This window comes from Bactrocera neohumeralis, chromosome 4 (assembly GCF_024586455.1).
Source record: "Bactrocera neohumeralis isolate Rockhampton chromosome 4, APGP_CSIRO_Bneo_wtdbg2-racon-allhic-juicebox.fasta_v2, whole genome shotgun sequence".
In the NCBI taxonomy this organism is placed as follows: domain Eukaryota; kingdom Metazoa; phylum Arthropoda; class Insecta; order Diptera; family Tephritidae; genus Bactrocera; species Bactrocera neohumeralis.
Window position 1 is genome coordinate 33,375,799 of NC_065921.1, and position 22,518 is coordinate 33,398,316.

At 34.0% G+C, this 22,518-nt stretch overlaps 1 protein-coding gene across 8 annotated transcripts in view; it reads right to left on the bottom strand.

Annotated features, from left to right (window-relative positions):
- Positions 1-9,556: 9,556 nt before the first annotated feature.
- The window catches only part of LOC126756486 (uncharacterized), a 64,572-nt gene continuing 51,610 nt past the window's right edge, over positions 9,557-22,518 (bottom strand). For 5 of the 8 annotated variants that reach the window (XM_050469564.1, XM_050469565.1, XM_050469568.1 and 2 more), the window contains 8 exons: positions 20,735-20,830; positions 16,567-16,716; positions 16,392-16,468; positions 16,029-16,340; positions 13,537-13,631; positions 13,318-13,406; positions 11,138-11,454; positions 9,557-10,995 (listed from right to left, as the gene is read on the bottom strand). In XM_050469564.1, the coding sequence (XP_050325521.1) occupies positions 10,860-10,995; positions 11,138-11,454; positions 13,318-13,406; positions 13,537-13,631; positions 16,029-16,340; positions 16,392-16,468; positions 16,567-16,716; positions 20,735-20,830 (1,272 nt within the window). In that variant the 3' untranslated portion in view covers positions 9,557-10,859. The remainder of the gene's footprint in view (positions 10,996-11,137; positions 11,455-13,317; positions 13,407-13,536; positions 13,632-16,028; positions 16,341-16,391; positions 16,469-16,566; positions 16,717-20,734; positions 20,831-22,518) is intronic. The other 3 variants (XM_050469571.1, XM_050469570.1, XM_050469569.1) reach the window with 1 other exon arrangement.

Sequence of the window (22,518 nt, forward strand, 5' to 3'; positions counted from 1 at the left end):
TGATTGATTGCACTTATTTCGATATCCAATTTAATCCAAAAAAATTCCGATATTAATGTCAGCAACTTTATATCCCTATAATGTATTGTGACTAGTATAGTTGTCGCTAGGAAAGCGAATACCGTTAGGCATTCGCTATTTTTGTTGTGTTATAAGGTATTATTACTTTAATTTTTATTTCTAGCCGCGCGGTATGAAATCCCTTCAGATAAGGTTAGACTGGAAAACATTTTTTTAAATTGTTATTAAAACTATTGAAACATGTGTTTCCACAATTTGTTAATTAGAAGTCGTTCTATTGTTATAAGCCATTCAAATGATTGGCTTCAAGGGATTGGCACCTTTCAGATCCCTAGCAAGATGGTTCTTAATGGTGCTATACATATATGAGCCTAATAAAAGCCAAATTTAATTTTTTTTGTGGAAAAGTGAAATAATTGCCCAATATGCCTTTTGTTTTGTATGATAAAATTCATTTACATAATGAAAGTAAATTCCAACCTTAGACCAGGGTATATAACTTTTGAAAACAAACAAAAAAAAATCATGAAACTCATTGGAAACGAAAGGTAAAATAACAAAGATTAAGGGAAAAATCAGTGATGAGCAACCTGGGATCGGGAAACGGAAGGGGAGGGGCGTGGTTGAAATTTAAAAAAAGCTTCATCTCGATTTCCGGCTAAACTACGAGTCATATATAAAGAAATTATATGGTAATGTTGTAGATAATGGAAAATATGTATAACTTTTGTATAAAAACTTTTCACATAACCCCATAATTAATGTAAAAAATTCAAATAACAAAGTTTTTGGGTTTTTATTTTTATTTTGTAAATGTTTTTTTTTTTTGCGAAATTTGGTGTAAACTTACCTTCTATGTCCAAAAAATTTTCTTTTTTTTTAATTTTTTTTTTTTCGTTATGATGACCTAATATCGAAAAAAACTTCTTCCTCTGCTTCCCCCGGCGGGTATTGCGTCGAATACTTTCAGAGCTGCAGTGTTTTCGTCCATTCGGATGACATGACCTAGCCAGCATAGCCGCTGAGCTATGTCAATGTCGTCGTATATCTCATACAGCTCATCGTTCCGTCGAATGCGATAAGGACCATAAATCTTTCGCAAAACCTTTCTCTCGAAAACTTGTAACGTCCACTCATCAGATGTTGTCGTCGTCCATGCCTCTGCGCCATATAGCAGTACGGGAATAATGAGCGACTTATAGAGTCTTGTTTTTGTTCGTCGAGAGAGGACTTTACTTCTCAATTGCCTACTTAGTCCGAAGACTGACGTTGTTGTTGGTGTTGATGCTGGTTCCAAGATACACGAAATTATCTACGACTTCGAAGTTATGATTGTCAACAGTGACGTGAGAGCCAAGTCGCGAGTGCGACCACTGTTTGTTTGATAACAGGAGATAAGTATTTCGTCTTGCCCCCGTTAACCACCGGAGGCATTTGCTTCGCTACCTTACCCATTCTGAAGAAAGCAGAACTAACGGCGCGGTTGTTATTCGAATTTTTTTCAAAAATTTTCAGGTTATGGGCTAATTTTGGGTATAACCGAACCTTTCACTCTTGCATTAGCAAGAATCAGAGCCGGGAAATACCTTAAGGTGTGGTAGAACTTTATTTTAAAAAGTCAACCAGATGAACGGAATTCATTGTATTGGAGATCAAAGTCTACAGGGTTTGTCCGGAAAGTAATACCGACTGGATTCGGTAGAGGGCATTTCTAGCTAACGAACGAGCATCTGGTCATTTGTCTCCGAGCACAAACGAGTCAGGACAAACATTTTCGAGCGACGTGTTTCTGTGAGTGGTGCAAGCCGAAAATGCAGTGTTCGTTAGAGCAGAGGTACGCGATTAAATTCTGTGTGAAACTCAATAAATCTGCGACAGAGACGATTCAAGGGATATGATCAAGCAGGCTTACCCAGATGTAGCTTTAGCAAGAAGTCTGTGTTTCGGTGGCACCAGGTCTTTTTGGAGGGCCGGGAAGAGGTCGCTGATGAAGACCGTGCTGCGAGAGCTGAAGTTTTTTAAAGCATTGTAACGGTTGGTTCAATAAATTTTTTTAAATCGACTCAGTCCTATTACTTTCCGGACATTAAAGTAGTATATCCAATATTATACGTTCAGTTAATTTTCGTCAGCTATCGGAAACCTGAAAACCATAGGGATATGTGACATAGGTGTAGTATTGACCATATTTTAACTAGTTTTTGCATTAGTACATATTATTAACAGAAAAATAACTTTTCCATTATAGGTAGGTTGTTTAGCGACTTTAACGCCAGGGTGGGCAAAGAAGGTATCTTTGGCACAACGGTCGGTGAATTCAGCCTCCATGATGAAACATCTCCAAATTGGTTGAGGCTAAGTCGGTCCGCCCGTGCCCGAAATATGGTTATTTGTAGGACTAGATTCCAGTATAGATCGAAAAATCACCAACCAGATCGATTATGTTGTGATAGATGTATGACGCATCTCCAGTGTTTTAGAAATGCGTACGCTCCGAGGCCCTACTAGAATTGACTCGGACCAACAAACACAGTGAAGGTTCGACGTCGAGAAGCTGCAATCACAACACACAACCGAATAATTTTCTGCTTGACTGGCACTCCTGCTCTCTGAGAGCACTCGTCAGCAACTTGGTATAAGGGAACTGTGGGTGTCCATTTCAATTTCCTAATGTATAGCTGCAAATGAAAGCATTGGTTTCGATAAAGGCAAAAGAACAGTTTGTGAGATGGATAGATACCGAGAGTTGAAGAGGGAAGTGAGACGCATTTGCAGAAAAAAAGACAGCTCGAAAATTCTATCAAAAGATGCGGCGACTAACAGAAGGTTTCAAGACAGGAGCATACTCATGTAGACCTCTCAGAGGTGATCTAGCGACTGATGCCCACAGCATACTGAAAGTATGGAAGGAACACTTCTCCAGCCTGCTGAGTGGCAATGAAAGCATAACACCAGCCGTTCGATACCAAACGAGGTTTCAAACAAGGCGATTGTTAGGGAGATCATGCGACTTCTTCAATCTACTGCTGGAGAAAATAATTCGAGCTGAATAGAGAAGGAATAATCTTCTACAAGAGTGTACAATTGTTGGCATACGCTGATGATATCGATATCATTGGTCATAATAACTGCGGCGTTAGTTTTGCTTTCTCCAGGATGGACAAAGAAGCGATGCAAATGAGCCTATAAGTGATCGAGGGAAATATCTCCTGTTATTAAACAAACAGTGCTCGCATTCTCGACTTGGCTTCCATGCACCATTCACCAGCATTAATACCAACAACAACGTCGGTCTCGAAAACCAACCCGGAATAACTCTTCGTCCTTCTATATGGTGCAGAGGCGTGGACGATAACAAAATCTGATGAGCCGGCGTTACGAGTTTTCAGGAGAAAGGTTTCGGGGAAGATTTATGGTTTATTTCCGCAATCGCAACGGCGAATACCGCAGTCGATGGAACGATGAGCTGTAGGCGACGATATTGACAAAGTTCAGGGAATTAAGAGACCGTCCGAATGGATGAAATCTAAAGTGAAAAGGAAGAACGACTGGGGCGCTAAAACCGCGTAAGCTGCGTCTACGCCAAATAAAAACAAGTTTTCACCTTATATTCAATTTGAGAGACACAGACGTACCGTTATTACAAAAACTGGCTCACGTAAACTTTGTTACATCATGTTACGTTGTTCGTACAATACTTAAAAAATATGCAAAATTGTGAAGAGCTCTTCGCGCAAAATACGGTCTTCTCCATTGAGCTCCATTTCAGGCTTAATGTCTTTTCAACAAGCAAAATGGTTTCTATTGGGCTGAGTGAAATCATAGTATTGCATCCCCAAAAATTTACCGGCTAGCTCTTTGTTCAAATCATAAATGTTATAAAATTGTCTTTATAACAAAAACAAAAACACAGAACCGATTTTGACTATATTTGAATTTTGTTTTCATTTTAATATTTTGTTGTTCCTGTTGGTAGAAGCTTAATATTCCACCTATTTTACACATTTCATTTACGCCTTTAAACATTAAAAAAACAGGTTTACTTTTCTAAATATTCTGCATTTACTCTTCAATTAACTTTCCAATAATTTATGAAGAAGACGTCTCATTTCATTTAATTATATCAAAACCATCTTATAATTAGTGTTCAGATATGATACCGTCTTGCTTCCTCAAAAATTGTGCCAAATATATCAACTTGGCTTCAATAAGGATATTTAATTCCTTTCTTAAACAATCTACATATTTTCTTTCAATATGGAAATAGTCATTTATAATTCCCTTTACATAAAAGTGGATTTAGGCCATACATTAAAAAATATAGGGGTTTTGCAAAGCTATCAGTTATACCAAAACTTGTTGATGCTATCATCGCTGATCAAATAACTTTTTCCATTTATTCGATAATTTCGATTGAATTGAAGTTAGAACAATTCAACTTCAAGTCAACCCAACTCTTTTTTGGTATTACGATTTACAACTATTTTCAGTCAAAGTTTGATTGGTATTGCCAACCTAAAAAATGAAAATTTTTCAGATCATTAAACAGTTGAAAAATTTTAGACGAAAAATCAACACAATTTAATTTTGTTAAGTTTGATAATTACTAAAATACGCGTTAGCTTTCATTTATATTACGATGACAAAAATGTTACAGTCAAAACTAATGTGCGCATTCGAACTACTTAATACCAAGTAAGCCAAAGCTTTATGACAATTAAATGGCTTTTAACTAATGTTTGCTGCAAAATCAAAAGTTAATCCTCTTTTAAATGAGACATAATTTAGTTTTTTTACTATATTTTAAATGAATTTAAGTTTTGGCTGAAGCAACCTACAATATCTATGGTTGTTCCAAAACCGGCTTCTAATATTTTCAACACCATATTTGTGCGTTTGAAGAAACTCGGCTATAATCGCGTAAGCGGTGTCTACGCCAATTAAGAAGAAGAAGAATTTGTGCGTGTTGATAAAACACTAATGACTGAAAAGCAGCAACGCTTCAAAAATTTAAGTTTATTCAAAAGTGTATCAAAAGTATATTGTAGGAGTAATAGATTGTATCACCTGTTTACGTTTGAGTTCAAATAGATTTGCTTTTTCTAATGTGCAAGTCATCCGTTTTGGCTTAACATTTTTGACATCCTGATATAAATGAAAAATAATATCCAATAATTGTTAACCTTTTCATGAGCATAACTGAATTGAATTCTTTTCAATTTCCAGTTGTTTAATTATCTATCAAATCTCCATTTAAGAGTGACAACATCAATGAACTTTGACGGAATGTAGTCGAACTTCTTAACGCCAAAAACGAGTTGGGTTGATCTAAAATTGAATTGCTTTAACCTCAGTTCAACTGAAAGGAGTTGAAACTGCAACAAGAGTATAAGTTAAAACTTTGGAATATGAGTGTTTTTATGTTTAAATATAATTAATGAAATGACCTTAATAATTTTCAAAAGTTATAAATTTTGTTAAGGCAAAAGAGGTTTAGAAAGGGTGCAGAATTTGCACAATTGCTTGTTAACCGTTAATAATTTTTGATGCTCTAGTCAACCCCACTGACACAGAGTTGAAAACCGTAATACCAAAAAAAGTTGAAGTTTGACAACTCTTCAACCGAATTTTTTTTACGGGTCGGGTTGAAAATCACAATACAGAATTCCAAAATCGAACCAAAATGCAGTTGGTTTGAAAACCGCGATAGGGGCCTTAATTTTAGTCTTCATATTGATAGCATGGTTTTGAAAGCAAAATATGATTTCAGTTCTTTTAAACGTTGGACTAAAGAATTTAGAGATCTGTATGTTACTAAAAGTCTTTTTACAACTTTGGTTAGGCCTAAATTAGAATATGGTTCTAATTTATATATAATATGGAATCCTACTAACCAAATCCATTCTGACAAGTTTTTGATTTATTTGTCTAGGGTTTCAAATTTAAAAAACACTATATTGCTTTCTCTTAATAAATATAATCGTATCATTTTACTAAAATGCAATTTTAAATCTTAGCTGTTGAAATTTTTGTTTCTGTAGCTGTTCTTATCATTATTACTGCCAGAGAGATTTTTTTTGAATTTGATATTATGGATATAATCCATTAGAATTTCGTAAGAATTCCTTCTATAATTGAATAATGTTTTTTTCTTTACTTCTTCGTTATTTCATTTCTTTTTGAGAGAAACTTCCGCATATTTCTTTTTCCTCATATTTTGCATACTCTTTTCATACTTTGACAAAAAATAATGGAAAATATTTCGATCAATATAATGTGATTCGTGAAATGAATTAAGTGGAATCGGTATTGACTGAAGCGTTTTTCGGCAGTTTGAATTTGGTGACTTGTTGTCGGTAACGTTTGGATTTCGCTGGTTGGTCAGGTTTCATATATGATTTTTTGTGTTATCGTTCATTTTTCTCACCAGCCACAAGGTGATGCGAAAACAACATTTTTTTATAGCGTTCAAGTAGCATTTCTGAAATGCAAAATCGTCTTTCAACGTACATATAATTTAATATGTCAACCAATTTCCTTGGGTATGCATCCGGCTGTTCAAAAAACATATTTGAGGTGACAAAAAAATGCTGTTTACGCTTCAATTCGATGACATACGAGTATACTGAAAAACGCTTTCTAACGTATGTTCGGAATATTAGAACAATGGAATAATAATCAAGTTATGTCATCTCCAGTATGACGTTCAACAGTCCCTATGGAGCATATTACTCAACAATAATCTTCCACCTTCGCTTTTCTTTTTTGGCCATTCCCAGGTTACTGCCAGTTATGCTATAATATATTCACAAACTTGCTCTGTGTAATACAAAACACATACATAATACAGTGACTCAGATAAGTCTTTGCAGAAGAGCATAATTAAAAAGATCTTGTTGTTCTTACTTACGGCTTAATTCCCATTTCTCTAGCATAACTGTTTTTAGTATATTTTCTCGAATAAATTTTGTGTTCGCGGAAGTTATCTCCCATCCGCATTTTAACGTCATGAGCTGTATGACACTGACATGTTCAAAGAAAAACACTCTTCTTTCCACACCCGTTTTCGCACTGGAACACAAATTGTATGGACAAATAAAGAAGTTTGTCCACTGTGCCATCTGTTAGTAAAAGGTTTCGGGTCCACTGATCTAACTGAAATCTCACACCATGACGGAACCCTATCGTATTTAAATTTGGTTTGATGTTTTTAATTTGTAGTTTTTCAATTGGATCCTGCTGTACCATATACCGACTATACAATTTGAAAATTTTCTACTTACCTTCATAACTGAATATTATAGTCTCACAAAATGGAAAAAAAAACTCTCGTTTTTATGAATTGGTGAACCAAAATATGTTTATTTTTTTACCAATTTACAGTTAAAATAAGCTGTTTCTTGCGAACACCGCGACCATGTATAAATATACATATTGTGATCTTGCGCACTGTCTCATCAGACATCTGGGAGTAAATTTCTGTCATGATGTTAGCGCTAAATGTGCAGATGAAAGTGAAGATTCGACGTTTTTGCTGGTGAATTCCATTGTAATAATTTTACTCAGCTGAAGAGTTAGGTAAAATTTTTCCAACTAATAAATATGAATAAAGACATGCGTTTGCGAATAAACTAATTTGTGGTAATTGAATGGTCGAAAAGGCAGCAATGAAGTATTGGAAATATAAAAAAGGTAAATAAATACGAAAACATTATAATTAATGTGTAAAGTAATTTTATATTTATGGAGTTGGTTAGCAGATCTTGATATATTATATATGATTTTTTTTTGTAGAAGAAAGACAGAAGCATTTTCATTGAGGGATTGGATATGCAACAAATCTCAATAATAGAACTCCCCTACATTTATTTTATTGACGTGTTGACCATCAGTTGATGGTGATGGCCGTCTAGCACATGATTGGTGTGGTCAACGCGTTCTCGTCCCTCTTTGACGGATTTTAATTTGTACCAATCAATAACACGCAACACACAATTATCACCGAAGACCTTTTCCAACATTCTGAGCGTTTCGGCATTAGAAATTTGATACCGCATATAAAATTTAATGGAACTTCTTTGTTGAATAATTTCATTCATCGTAAAAACCGTCGAATGCACTTTATGTACTTTAGAAAAACAGGCGTATACGAAATACTAATGGTTATTTTTATGTCACACTTGACACAGATGCCACTGACAGTCATACTAACCTAGAACAATTTTTCGACGAATGGGGTTTCACGCGAAATTTAAATTAAAAAGCTTTATAAGATTTTGTCCACAGCACAAACATGGGGTTAAAATTGGAATATTTGAAAACATACTTACATCTCTCACCAGGCTAAAAGGGGTGTGAAGGGCGTTACCCGAAGAGGCTAGAGACTGGAATTATTTTTTTACAAATAACGGGAATAAGTTATCCAATATTCAAATTTACATAATTTGTATAAAGTGTTGCTGGAAGAATTCCTTCTGCCATTAATTTGCTCAGATGTTATTATCGAGTGATATGTATGTACAAGTATGTATATGTACATACATACATATGTAGGTATGTATATCTAGAGCAAGTAGCGTAGTAGTAGACTGGGTTATCAGTTAATAATAAATCTGTAAATTTTTGATTTGAATCTCTATTATTAAAATTTTTTGTAAAATTGTTTACAGCATAATTGTATACCTTTTCAAAACACAGAACAAAGTTACCGTTTGGCGAATATCCTCATAACTCTGCAATTCACCTATCACAGGTTAATTACCCAACTCTGTTAAGGTTTCTTAAGGCCCTACTGACAATTCTAGCCTAAACTCTTATGTACTATGACTGTGTTCACGCGGGGACTCTTTCGTTGCTCAAACTGGATTTTTTGTAGATTGTAGATGTAGGTTGTAGATGAGGGGATGACGAGGGGACGATGGGGTAAGACGTTTGGAGCATGTTGCTTGTCTCAGGTGGCACGCTTTGTTTTCTTGTTCGTAACAGTTCGATGCTAGGCATATCGTTTGCCTTTTTAGTTTATTTCCATAGTTGTAATTTCGCTCGGTTTCATACGAATATTTACAAGATGTTCGAAAACTTTAATTTTATCATATATTTTTGGATATACGAGTACTTGTACCTAACATGCAAATATGTATACAAATATCTATAAGAAATTTAAATATTTTAGAAAATGATGCATAGGGCAAACATGTATAATGGAAAAATTATGTAAATGAAGTGTACAAGAATTTGAAAATATGCAGTGAAAGGGAATTCAGAAAATCGCCCGACTTTAGTCACCCATAAAATATTCCGTAAATTGCAATTAGGTGGTAAGTGCCAGGTGTTATGCAATACTTAAGTGAAGTACATACATATGTATATGAAAATCCATCCAAGTCGCGCTCAAATTTAAAGGTTTAAGTGAATTCACGTCTAATGCAGAAATCATACCTCATCCGATATGTTCTGAAGAAATTAAATATAATGTTCGTCCAATCTTTTTCTTACGAAGGGATGAAGTTTTTGGATATAAATAAATAAAATGTCATTCGTTTCAAGGCAAAGGTTGTCCTTCTGGTTTTATTAGTTTACGTGTAATAAAATACTAAGATACCCATTAATTTGTCTCTTTGTGCTTTCATATGCCCAACATGTGTCCTTAACTTTTTGAGTTCAGTTGTTATGAGTACTTCGCTCTGATCTTAGTTTAAACAAATACAACTTGCAATATTACAATTTAACTAAAAAAATATAACAGCTTGCTATAAAAAGAAAACATTTCTCTACATTCAATGTACTGTTTCAATTTGAATGAATGCAATTTTTTTACATTTTATTTATTTCTTCTATTTGCTTCAGGTAAGTGTATATCTGTATGCATACGAGTATGTATCAATGCTTATTAGTTGTTTTTTTTTTTTTTTTGTTTTTGGGGTGGTTGGTTTGTATTGCTTGAATGCATGTTGGTAGGATGTATTGTTTTTGGTATGCAAGTAGGTATGTCACTAGTTGATCACACTATTTCTAATTGTATTTATATACTTTCCTTGCTTGTTTTGGTCTTTTTGTTTCATTGCTCAGGCTGCGTTTTATCTACTATATATTTCAATGTCAATGTGTAAATTAATTTAACTTATAAGTTTTAATACGGCTTTAACAGTAATAATAATTGCAATGCAGCGTGTCTAGACATGCAACTTGCTTTGTTTGCATGTTTTGGTAGGTAGGGTTGTTTAATGCCTTTTTGGTTTATGATTCTAATTTTTTTGGATTTTTTATTTTATTTTTTTCTCAAATTCATTTATAATTCTATAGTGTAGTTTGAAGTCTCTTCGAGTCGCCATCGTCGTCGTTTTTTTCTTAAATAACCTGTACACTAGCGAGTTATTTGTATTCTATAGATATACATATTTATATATATATATATATATATTTGGTTTTCATTAATTTACTACATTTTATTTAATTATAATTATCATGGGTTTTGTCGATTCTTTATATGTATTAAGTTATTTTCATGCATGTATGTATGTATGAATTTTGTATGTAGTAGAGTTAGTTCACCAGTTTTCAAATTTCGATTCTTATTATTAAAGTCATCACAGTTAGCGGAGCTGAAATTATGATTAATTGCTGAGGACATTAGTTGCATCATAACGACACATTAACAATATGTTCAAGTGTTTCTCTTTGTGTGTTCATCACGTAATAAGGTTGTGTGTATGTATGTACATCCTTCCGATGCTTTATCATATTGTTTCTCGTCGTAGTCGCCCTCGGTATTGCAAATGCAATAGTTGTTATTGCATTACTTGTTCTTGCTATGTACCAATTCGCTCCAAGCTTCAGTGTCATGGGGTATTTCCCTCAAAGAGAGCACGAAACTCGCCGCTTCTGGGCCTCGGCAACCCTTCTCGTATCGTTTGTACTGGCCCCGTGAAACTTGATTCCGAGCCATGAAGCAAATTCTCCTTGATATCGATATCGCTGAAAGTCCAATAGAAACATATTTGACAACAATATACTATGTAGATCGAAGCTCATCAGAGAAATGTGGTCATAAATTTAAATTTTGTTTTTGGCATATTTCATTCCTCAAAAGTTATATTGGAATGTATAAAAAACTTACTCGTCCTTGCAGTCGTCCGCCTCGGCTGCTAACGCATTCACTACTGCGGTTATAGTGTTTGATTCCGGATTACTAATTTGCTCATCCTTTTGTTGCATAATATTTGGATTCTTTCCGATTTTGTTCAAGCGCTCTGCAGCAACGGTTTCCATAGTTTTGCGCATCAATGGATATTGATCCAAAACACAATTGAAGTGATCCACGCTTAAAGAAAATAAGTTGCAATACGTTTCCGCGCGTACACTGGCTACTCTCCTTGCGTTCGTCAATAGACAGATTTCACCGAAATATGAGCCATCAGAAAGTGAAGTCGCAACCTAGGAAACCAAAAGCGCTTATCATTTTCATATAATGTACAGTAATACAGATTTTAAATATGTATCTACATTCATATAAATTGGTTAGTTAAGAAAGAGAAATGTAGTCAAGCTTGCCACATACGGTATGTACATATATGTATACGGTAAGAATTTGGCAGATTTTATTTTTTGCAAGCGAATGAAGATTTTGAAAACAGTTTGCTGTCGACTGCCATCATTTGATGCACTTCGAGCTGATCAAATATGAACGCAACAAGTCACGGCTACCGAAACTCCAACCCAGTTGAAGTTTTTTATGAAAACATACACACATGTGCAACCGTATTTTGATTCTACCCAATCGGAATTTTGTGATTTGTAATCAAATTCGTTCCCAAATAGAGTTTTTTTTGTTGAAATGTGAGTATTATTCACTAATAAATAGCGGAAATTCCATCTATTCATTAATTTTAGTTAATCTATTTTCAGAAAAGAGCACCAAATCTGTTGCAGTTCATGGAGGTAATGCTGCTTATCTTGCCGCTGGTTGTTAATATAATTTATTCTTCTCAGATATGCTGAAATTTTCAAAGAATGATGAATATCCCTAACATAATATCTTCCAACATTGCTGAAGTTGCATACAAGTAACTAAGTCTAAGTGAACTTCAGCTTAGTTTATTCGGTTTCTTCGAATACTGCAAGTTGAATTATTTCGGAATATTTTTATACTCTCACAACATGTTGCTAAAGAGTATAATAGCTTTGTTTAGCTAAGGATTGTTTTATAATTGAATTTCGGGCCGTCCGTCTGTTCGTATTTAGTAAAATTTTAAAATCTATCAAACTTGGAACATATGCTTGTTTTAGATCGAGGCCATACACGTCAATAAATGAAAACCTTAAAAATGGCCATAATTAAGAACTAAATTAAGACACATAACTGTAATGTGAGGCAAGGGATCAGTTTGTATGGCAGTACGATGGACACCTGTTGACTAAAATATTTTCAAAAGTTGGTTAGTCCCGCCTCCTAAATGATACTTTCAAACCTCTAAAGCTAAATTAACCAAACTTTTTTAGGATCTCTTTATATGCTGTGAAAATGGGTAAAATCAGATTATATTCACGCCTCCTCCCTATATAACAGATATGTTGAAAATTGCTAAAAATGTGGTAAGTCACTTGATAAATGCGATACACCAATAGGACTTTATAGCAGACTGTGTAAAAATTGGACAATGGGCGTGGCACTACCCACCTTCAGGTGAAATCGCATATCTCAGGAACTACGGAACCAGTTTCAACCGTATTTGGTCTATGAGGTTACCCAATAATTTTTATCATTGACTGTAAAAAAGGATGAAATTCAATAACAACCACGCCTACTTTTTGTATAACAAACTTTTAAGGTCTGATAGATTCTTTCACTTTACAGTATGCAAATCAGACATGAATTAAGTTATCACAGTGAAACTATTCACAAACAGCGTTCTAAAGGTTTTTAATCTCATGCTCATAAAATGTCGAAATTAGACTACAAAATTTCAAGAACCCAGACACCAAATATGTGGGCACCAGTATATATGGTTGATTTTTTACCAAACATATTGGTTAATCTGTGAGTTTTTGTATTGAAATTCGGGCAAAATATTTCTGTGATACAGCATGCCTTTGCGCCAAAAAAAAAACAACAAATTGGTCAGATTGGACTACTATTGCATATAGCTGCCAATCAAACTGATCGAACAAAATCAAGATAAAGAGCTTTTTATACTCTCTACGCTATAAAGAATACATTTCTGGAGGTTACACTGAAGTTAACTTTTTTTATTGTTTAAAAATGAAAATATAGAAGTTTCAAGTAGATTGTGGAAATACCTCTCCGTTCGCCATAACAATATCAACCACACCTTCCTGAATAAAATACATTTTGGTTCCAATGGTTCCTTCCTTTATAATAATATCACCTATAAGAAAATATTAGAAGTTACTGAATGAATTAAAATCGCTTTACATTGCTTCTTTGAATGAACTTTTTTGAGCATTTTGTTCATATATAATTAATACATACAATGTACTTAAATTATCTCATCTTACCGGGTTGAAAAACTTCATATTTTAGTTTCGTTACGACATCAGAAACAAAGTTTGAATCAGCATTTGCAAAAAAAGGCACAGACGCAACGAGAGATCTGTAAATGAAAGGAATTCATAAATATATGTATATAGTATATTATATTTGGATGAATCAAAAAATACAGAAATAAGTTTAATGTAAATAAATAGTGTTAGAATATAAATATATTGTACACTAGTTTATTTACACTGCTTACACAATGCCATAATAACTACTCAAGCAGTAGCTGATTCAAACTATACCAGATGCTCAAGCAAACAGGCAACACTTGCGGTGCAACCCTGCGCTAAAATGTCTTCTGATGTGTGCGTAATAGTGCTATGATTCTTTCTTAGTGGCAAAAATTCTGTAGGTTAAAAAGCATTGTTTTTGTTTAATATAAATTAAACTATTGATTTTAAACCTTAAGTTGGAGAAATACAAAGAAATACGAGAAATTCGTATTTTCGTTTGTCATTTGAACTATTCACAATAGTAAAACTGATCTAAAATATGCACCGAAGATAGCGGCTATAATTACACATTAATGAGGTATTCGCATACTCTCTAGCAGGAATTCAACTTGATAGCCTTGTTGTTGCTTTTATATGAAATTTTTGTGAAAAGAGAGCAGATGCGAGCAGAGAACTGGCGAATTGAAGACAGCTAATATTTCTAGAAAAACAGGATTCTCAATAATAATAATATATCAAATCTTATATACAAAAATAAGTTGGGGTTTTGTCTGTTCGTTATAGCCGACTAAACCATTATATGAAATGAAAATGGCTTGAACCACTTTGAAGGGAAACCAATGAGGATGGTTTGTAAAAAAAAAAATATATTCATTTTTAACCGACTTACGAGCGTACATTTCCAAAAAGTGACTTTTTCATACAATATTTACTTCTTTACTTTTTTTGTTTTGTCTTCCAATTGATTTCTTTGTAAATTATTTGAATCGATCAATTTCTGTTGTTTGCTTTCTTTATTTCGGCTATTCAAAAGGTAAATTATTGAAAATTATTCAGTGAAATTTTTAAGTGTGTTTCATACAAAGTGATCAATTACAGATTGGAATTTGTTACGATGTCACGAAGAGGTCGCGCTAATATCAGTCGACGTTTTTTTTGCCATCAACATATAGTACGAGTACATTGGCAGCCCAAAGCACATGCAAAATGGCCATAGATTACGAAATTAATTAATCGCGATCAATCAGCAAGATCGTCACGATGTCACAGCACGGCTTTTCAAACAACAGCTACGATGTTTGGTGGATAGTGGTTACACCGGATCAAATTCATGAAATCATTTCTGCGGAAATTCCTGATATAGAGATATGTCAAGAATTATACGAAGTGGTGAAAACCAATATGGTTCATGGACAATCAACCGGTAGATGGACATGCAGGTGTGTTCTCAAGTAATGCCTTAGGACGAATTTACACAATCCACCCGAAAAACGACGATTGCTTCTACCTTCGGTTGCTATTGATTAATGTACGCGGTTCAACTTCATTTGAGTCATTGCGTACTGTGAATGATCCGGTGTGTGCAACTTTTTGAGAAGCATGCCAGCAATTACAATTGCTAGAACATGATAATCACTCGAATGCAAATGATGGACGATTCGTTAGCTACTTCGCATGCCACTGAAGTTCGCACACTTTTCGCGATGATCATTTCAACATATCAGCCTTCAAATCTGCGTCAATTTTGGAATACGAACAAAAATGACATTGCCGAAGACATTTTACATCGTATTCGTTAAGAATTGGAAACGGGAAAATTCCGATCGTCTTGACAATAAAGACGAAGCCGTGAATTATCTAGTGGAATTTCTAAATTCTTTAGAGAGGCTTGGTATGCCGAGGCAAAATTTGCGCCTCAAAATTGGATCTGTCATTATTATGTTTTCCAATCTTCATGCGCCGAAACTGTGTACCCGACTGATTGTGACGCAGCTATTGAATACACGGGGCCAAATTCCTTGTTTCTACGAATTCCTTTGAGTTCCAACGATTTGCAATTTCAGTTCAAACCTATTCAGTTTCCAGGGAAAATTGCATTTGTGATGACAATCAACAGGACAAAAGGATAGTCGCTAGAAGTGTGTGGCATAAATCTCTAAATGCCATGTTTTCCACATGGCCAGATATACGTGGCGTTAGACGAGTTAGATAACCATCTTCTCTGCACATTTACGCACCGAAACAGAAACCAAAAAATGTTGTTTATCAAGCTGCGTTACATTGAAAAAAAAAATGTAGAAAAATCGCAAACAAATAATTTTCAACAGAATATAAATTCAACTTTCTTTTCATTTAAAAACACATAATTTCACGCAGATATTGGTTGGTGTACAATTGAACAAAGTACATAAAGAGTTAGCAATTTCCTTCAGTATTGCATATCACTAAACTTGTTGTTGGGAATTTAACTACATTCATATTAATTCCTGATCACTTACCTACAGTTGTAATTTATTACATCCTCTCGCAGTTTTTCACTCAGTTCCCCAAGTATACATTCTTCGTCGAAAAACTTTCCTTGATATCGATGCTCGAAATACTCAGTAATTCTTTGGCGCATGTCACGTGGTAGCTTCCGATAGGCCATGTATTCCTCCACCTGTTTCACCTTTTCACGATATTGCCGCCTGCTAGAATCCAAGCTCTGTATCAAATTGGTCGCATGACCTAAGAAGAGTGCATAACATGTGGCTCCTGATATCATCGAAAGCATTGTCAGCCACATATCCGTCAATGACTGCGGTGGGAATCTACAAAAAAAAAGGTATATTCACAGTTTTTATGGATATATAGGGACAAACCTGCCATAGCCAATACACAGCATATGAGACATCGCCTTAAATAAAGCCCATGAATACTGCTCTAGCCAATACGACTCCTTAAATCAAATCACGACATCAAATTATATTTTCGTAACAACAAAAAGAAGAGCAAAAAAGTGGGGGACAACAAGCAAAATGCTCTTTGGAGGGTTACCTGCAACTCGTTAATCGATACCCATGAGTTCGATGGAAAACCTTGTAGCATTGGCACTAAAAACTGCAAACAGCCGCTCCAATGGCCGATAAGTAGCATCATACAAATCAGATTGAAGATCCTCATAAAAACAGATGCCATATTAAGGAACTGAAAAGATGTACATCAATCCAAAACCCTTCGTAAGCAAATGAACTTATGCATAATTCATTGTTGTACAACATTAAGTACAAGTGAAAAATGTGAAAATACAAGAGTTAAACACAGTAATTACAACTGAACAAGAAAAACTAAATAAATAACATTCTAGAAATGCTATGCTCAAGTACTAATATTCTGCCCTTCGCACATTTATTCCACAACAAAAAAACACACATTTGCAACAATTAAGAAGTTTCTTTTAGCGAAAATATTTTTACCAATAACCAAAAATGTTGTAAATGCATAAATTTAGCATTTGAGCAAAACATCAGTAGTATCATCACAAACAATTTTGCCGTATACATACATATCTACTTATTAAATAGGTTGCTGTAATGGAACAACGAGCCTCTAGCTTTATAAACAGTTGATTAATTCACATTGACCTTATTAAATGTTATCAATAATTTAAATACAAGAAAGTGACCTTTTTGGGAGCTAGAAAGCGCTATTGTCGAAACTCGTAACTATTGTCAAAATATATGTGCATACATATCTAAACCCAAAAATAAGTATTTGTTCAGTTAAAATAAGCCTCGAACAGTTCTTAACCATTAAAATTATTCTTAAACGGTACGGGTACAAATTTACAAGTGTGCAGAGAACTATTTAGTTGTAAAGACATACTTATAAATAAATTATATGAGCACTTATTGTATCTATATATACATATGTCACTGATGTCCTTTAAGTCCAAATTATTAAATTTTACACAGAGTTGAGAGCTAATTATTTGCATTGAAAGATTTAATGAATGCTTCAAATATGATAAATGGTATATAAGTCCTTTCTGAACTCCTTAATTTCCTTATAACAGCAATCGTTCGTAAATGGTTAACTAAATTCCGTACAGGTCATATGAGCACTAAAAATCATGAACGGGCGTTCAAAAGAGGTTGTTACGGAAAAAAGTGAAAAAGTACTCAAAACGATTTTTCGAGGAAAAAGTTTTCGAACACTTTGAAAACCACTATATTCGTTGTCTCGGCTTCGATAGCAATCTTTTCCGGTTTTCCTTAAAATAATACAATCTTTTCAGTCCATGAAACAAAACTGGTGTCAGGTGTCCTTTTAGTTGAAAAACGTGGCAGGGTAAGATCTAGACCGATTTCATCCTTTGTGCCTCCGAACCTCATTATGCTTGAGAAAACATACTTTTATTTAGATATCTCAGATATTAACTAATATACAAGGTGCGTTCCAATGTAAACAGGATGGTGGCGCCATCTACATGTCGACTAGTGCGTTAGAATCTGCTATCTTTATCAATTGTCCAGTGAGATTGTCCAGTTGTCATGACATTTCATATATTCGAAGTGAAGTTATTGCGTTTTAAGTGTCAGTATGTTTGTGTTATCGGTGCGAAAATGAGCTACGAACAAAGAGCAAACAATAAAAATTGGTGAAACTTTTACCGAAACGTTTCAATTGATGAAACAAGTTTATGGCAATGATTGCCTATCCCGTAGCAGAGTGCACGAGTGGTTTCAACGTTTTCAAAGTGGTCGTGAGGGCATAAACGACGATCAACATGTGGGTCAATCAAAATCCGTGATCACCGGAAATTCCATCGAAACTGTGCGTGAATTCATCAAAAATCAGCCGAAGTCATCATTGAAATTCATGCAAACAGAAATGAACATCTCCAAAACATGGATTTATCGCATTTTGACCGAACATTTGGGCTTACGAAAGGTGTGTGCACGGTTTGTTTCGCACAAATTGACTGACGACCAAAAATTGCTCAGAATCCAACATTCGAAGAACGATTATTTGACCAAAATCACATTTTAACCATTAACCACTCCCCGTATTCACCTGATATGGCACCGTGCGATTTCTTCCTTTTGGGAAAATTGCATTTGCCCATGAAAGGAAAGCGTTATGCAGACGTAGAGGCCATTCAAAAGGCTTGCACCGGCATACTGACGGCCATACCGGCCAACGAGCTAAAACACTCGTTCGATATGCTTTTGGACCGTGCAAAAAGCTGTATTGAAGCAGAAGGAGACTATTTTGAATAAAATAAATTGATTTTGCCGAAAAACCATTTGTTATGTTTTTTTTTAAGTCCTGTTTACTTTGGAACGCTCCTGGTATGTATGTACTACATACATATATTCGTAACATTCATATCATTATATTGATATGCGAAACTAGGGGCGAATTCCAATTTCATTCATTTTAGTATCAAATTCACATCATTTATTTGAAGTTCCATATTTAGAAATCTTAAAATTTAGACATTTATATTTCAGAGAATTATAGCAGTTATAATGTGATATATATCAGTCTTTCTCGGGCGTGGTTCTTAGTAACACTCAATACTCATTACAAATATATATGTATGTAAGATCAGTGACAGACCTATAAGCTGTTGTACGCGTATTTTGATTAGAAAGTGAGCATAAGAAAAAGGTATGAAATCAAGGTTTGCAAATAAAGTACCTACCTATTTATTTTCACTAAAAACTTAAAACAATCCCAAAATATTTACATATTACTGATAAGCATTTGTAGTACAATATTTGAAAAAAGAAAAAAAAACGTAAGCATTGTAAAAGCTACGTTAGGTGCGCTTTCGTAAGCTTAAAATAAATCTATTTTGGAAATTTAACAGTTATATGTACATATGTATGTATGTATGTACAATGTCGCTTAAATTAAGCTGCACAATAAAAGCTTGGTGGATCACGGCGCTGCGCAATTACATGTAATAATTACAATACAATAAAATACATAAAAACGAGACTTATGCAATATTAATATGTACATACGTTCATTACATACGATATATGTATACGTAAGTATGCAGTATGTAGTTGACTTACGCTGGGAGCAAATTGTTTGAATATTAGCAAAAATCAACAAGAGCATTTTTGTAATGCGCGTAAGCGTAAATTTGGTAAACAGAAATATGAATGATTTAATTATATGTATGTATGTATGCACGTACACATGTATACAGCATATGTATGTGATGAAAGGAAAGAAAAAAAGTGTTACACGGATTCGCGGACTGATTCCCATTTTATGGATAATTCAATTAAAGCATGTAAAGAGTTTTTATGAATCGAAGGCGAACTGGATCGAACAGAAATGAACTGAACCCAATGAAAGCATAACGTAAAGCATTAAAAATCCTTTGTACAAAAGCGTAACTATGCATACGGCTGCGTAAAAGGTATGTTTGTATGTAAGTATGTGTGGAAATGTATGCTTTTGTACACATGTTTTATACAATAAATTAATTGTGTGGCGTTAAGTTACACAACTTATTTTCTTGGTTTTTTGTGTAAGCGCTAATTGTATATGGGTAAGTACATGTCTGTACATACATATGTATGCACATACTTTGTGTGTGTTTAAACGAAGCAAAAGCATTTATAAAGGCTGGTCATGGTCTTTAACGAACCAACATTACCCCAAAAGTCGATGCCACCACATTCCGATTCTACAATCATGGTTTTTGGCAGTACATACATACATATGCGTTTGTTTGTATGCACTACTCAGCACATTAAATTATTAAGAATATACATATGTACATATGTGCATATGTATCCATGTGTGTACGCTGTTCGAACTTTGAACACCGCCTTGGGGAATAAATGTTGTGTTTCATCGCCACGCCACCAATAATATACATTCTTAGAATAAGTACTGTGTGAGTAAGTAAGTGCGTTACAAGTAAAGAAGCAGTTGTAATTTTTATGCATCAAAATAGGTTTTCATCAATCTAAAAGGCAGACTTAGTAAATATTGTGAAATCAAAAGGAAGCAATCATGTTAACTAACAAAATCAAATTCGATACTATTTAAAACAGAAATAGGGTAAACCATTCCTCGTTAGTGATTTAATAATATTTAACTATGTATAATAGCAATCAATTAATCAATCAATCATAATGAATTAATCAATCATGGGTTGCATTTAAAAGTTGTTGAATATTGTTGGTTGGGTTACCTTCAAAATGAGGTTGCTTTTAGTCAAGCCATCTTTGTCTTTTCTATGCATTCTCCCTCTTCGATCAGCACTTTTTTTTTGCAGATTCTGCAGAATCTAGAACCATACATACACATAATCCCCGATAAGCTAATTTTCTTGTTGCATATTTCTCGTTTATTAATTTAAATAGAATAATTAAATATTTATCATATTGGCATATATGTATGTATGTATGTATTATTTTCATTTGTTTCTGACAAAAGTGATGTTGGCATCGCAATTCTCAATTGAACATAAGGCAATGCTACTTTAAGTGTTATCTTTCTTTAAGTGTTCAAACATACAAAGTGTGGTTTCGAATTGTTGTTGGCTGAGCATCTGACTGCTCTGCTCCGTTTTACATAAAAATTAATAACCGGTGGCTTGTCTCTACTACGTATGTATGTATGTATATGTGCAAATATTTTGAAATCATACATAAATTTGTGTTTTGTATTGTATTGATATTCTTGTACACCCATTTCAAAAAATATCTGCGTAAATTTCTTGTATGTAAGTATGTAAACAAATACTTCTACTAAGTTTATTTGTTGTTTAAGTTCCCTGTTGAATATCTGTTGAGGACATAATTGAGCCTCAGGTTGAACCAACTATTCAACTATGGTAATAAGTATCTGCTCAGTTCTTGGCAATTTGCATTATTTTTCTTGCGAAAATTACAAAGATGGGTTTATAAAGGCAGCATAAGATCTAGAACCCTTTTAAAATGTTTCGTACGAATGTCTCTAAACGATCACTTAGAGTGATGTTTGGCAATACTCTTGAAGCACTTGTAGGAAACATTTTTTTCTTATAAGAGTATTTGAGTAAGTAGATAAATCGGTTTTCACGTTCGAAATGAAAATAAGAAGGAAGAATATCGTGTCAAAAGTTTAAAATTTTGTTTTTTACATGTAAGTGTATTTATATATTTGCTTTTAGTTAATATTTGTGTAGTGATTAGTCACAGGAATCGGTACTGCCACGCCTCGATTAACTAGTTTCTTTATTATGTTTCGTTCATGATAGGAAACTCAGATATAACTCCTTTCATGACGTTTTCGATATACGCTAAAAATTACATAAGGAATATATAATTTAAGCAACCTATTTTAAGAAAATATGTATGTATGTATGTATATGCTTGATAAAATAATATGAAACATTTGAAATACAATATTCTGATATATGTATATGTAAGCTAAGACATGGTGAATATTAAAAATACTGATAATAAATAATTATCACTAACGATTATTTAAAAACACGTTTTTACTTTTTAATCGCAGGCTACACATTACTATAATTATTACATTTTATGCTGCACAAGGGAGCCTATAATTTTATTATGTTTAATAAATTACACTACCCAACAAATCTCCAGAAAACATTTGCGAATGATATGCTAAGAGGTATGCGCGGTATTTGAGGTGTCCTGATTACAAATTTGAGTTCAAAAATTTCCCATCACGTACAGTTGTTTTTGTTTTTGTCATTTTAGCAATTGATGGTTGTTGGATGCTCACACCACTTGGCCACAACACAAGAAACATTACGTGTTAGGAAATTTTTACTATAATTTTCGGTTTTAGCAACCCAAAATTAGCAAGAAATAACCTCTAACATCACAGTCGCAAAATGAATGCAAAGTAGTGTTATTGATCTCCGAACAAAGATGAAAGTTCGACACAAAATTCGATTGTGCGAATATACTTAATTAAGAATATTAAGTTATTATAAAAAATAGTACAACCATTTTTGTT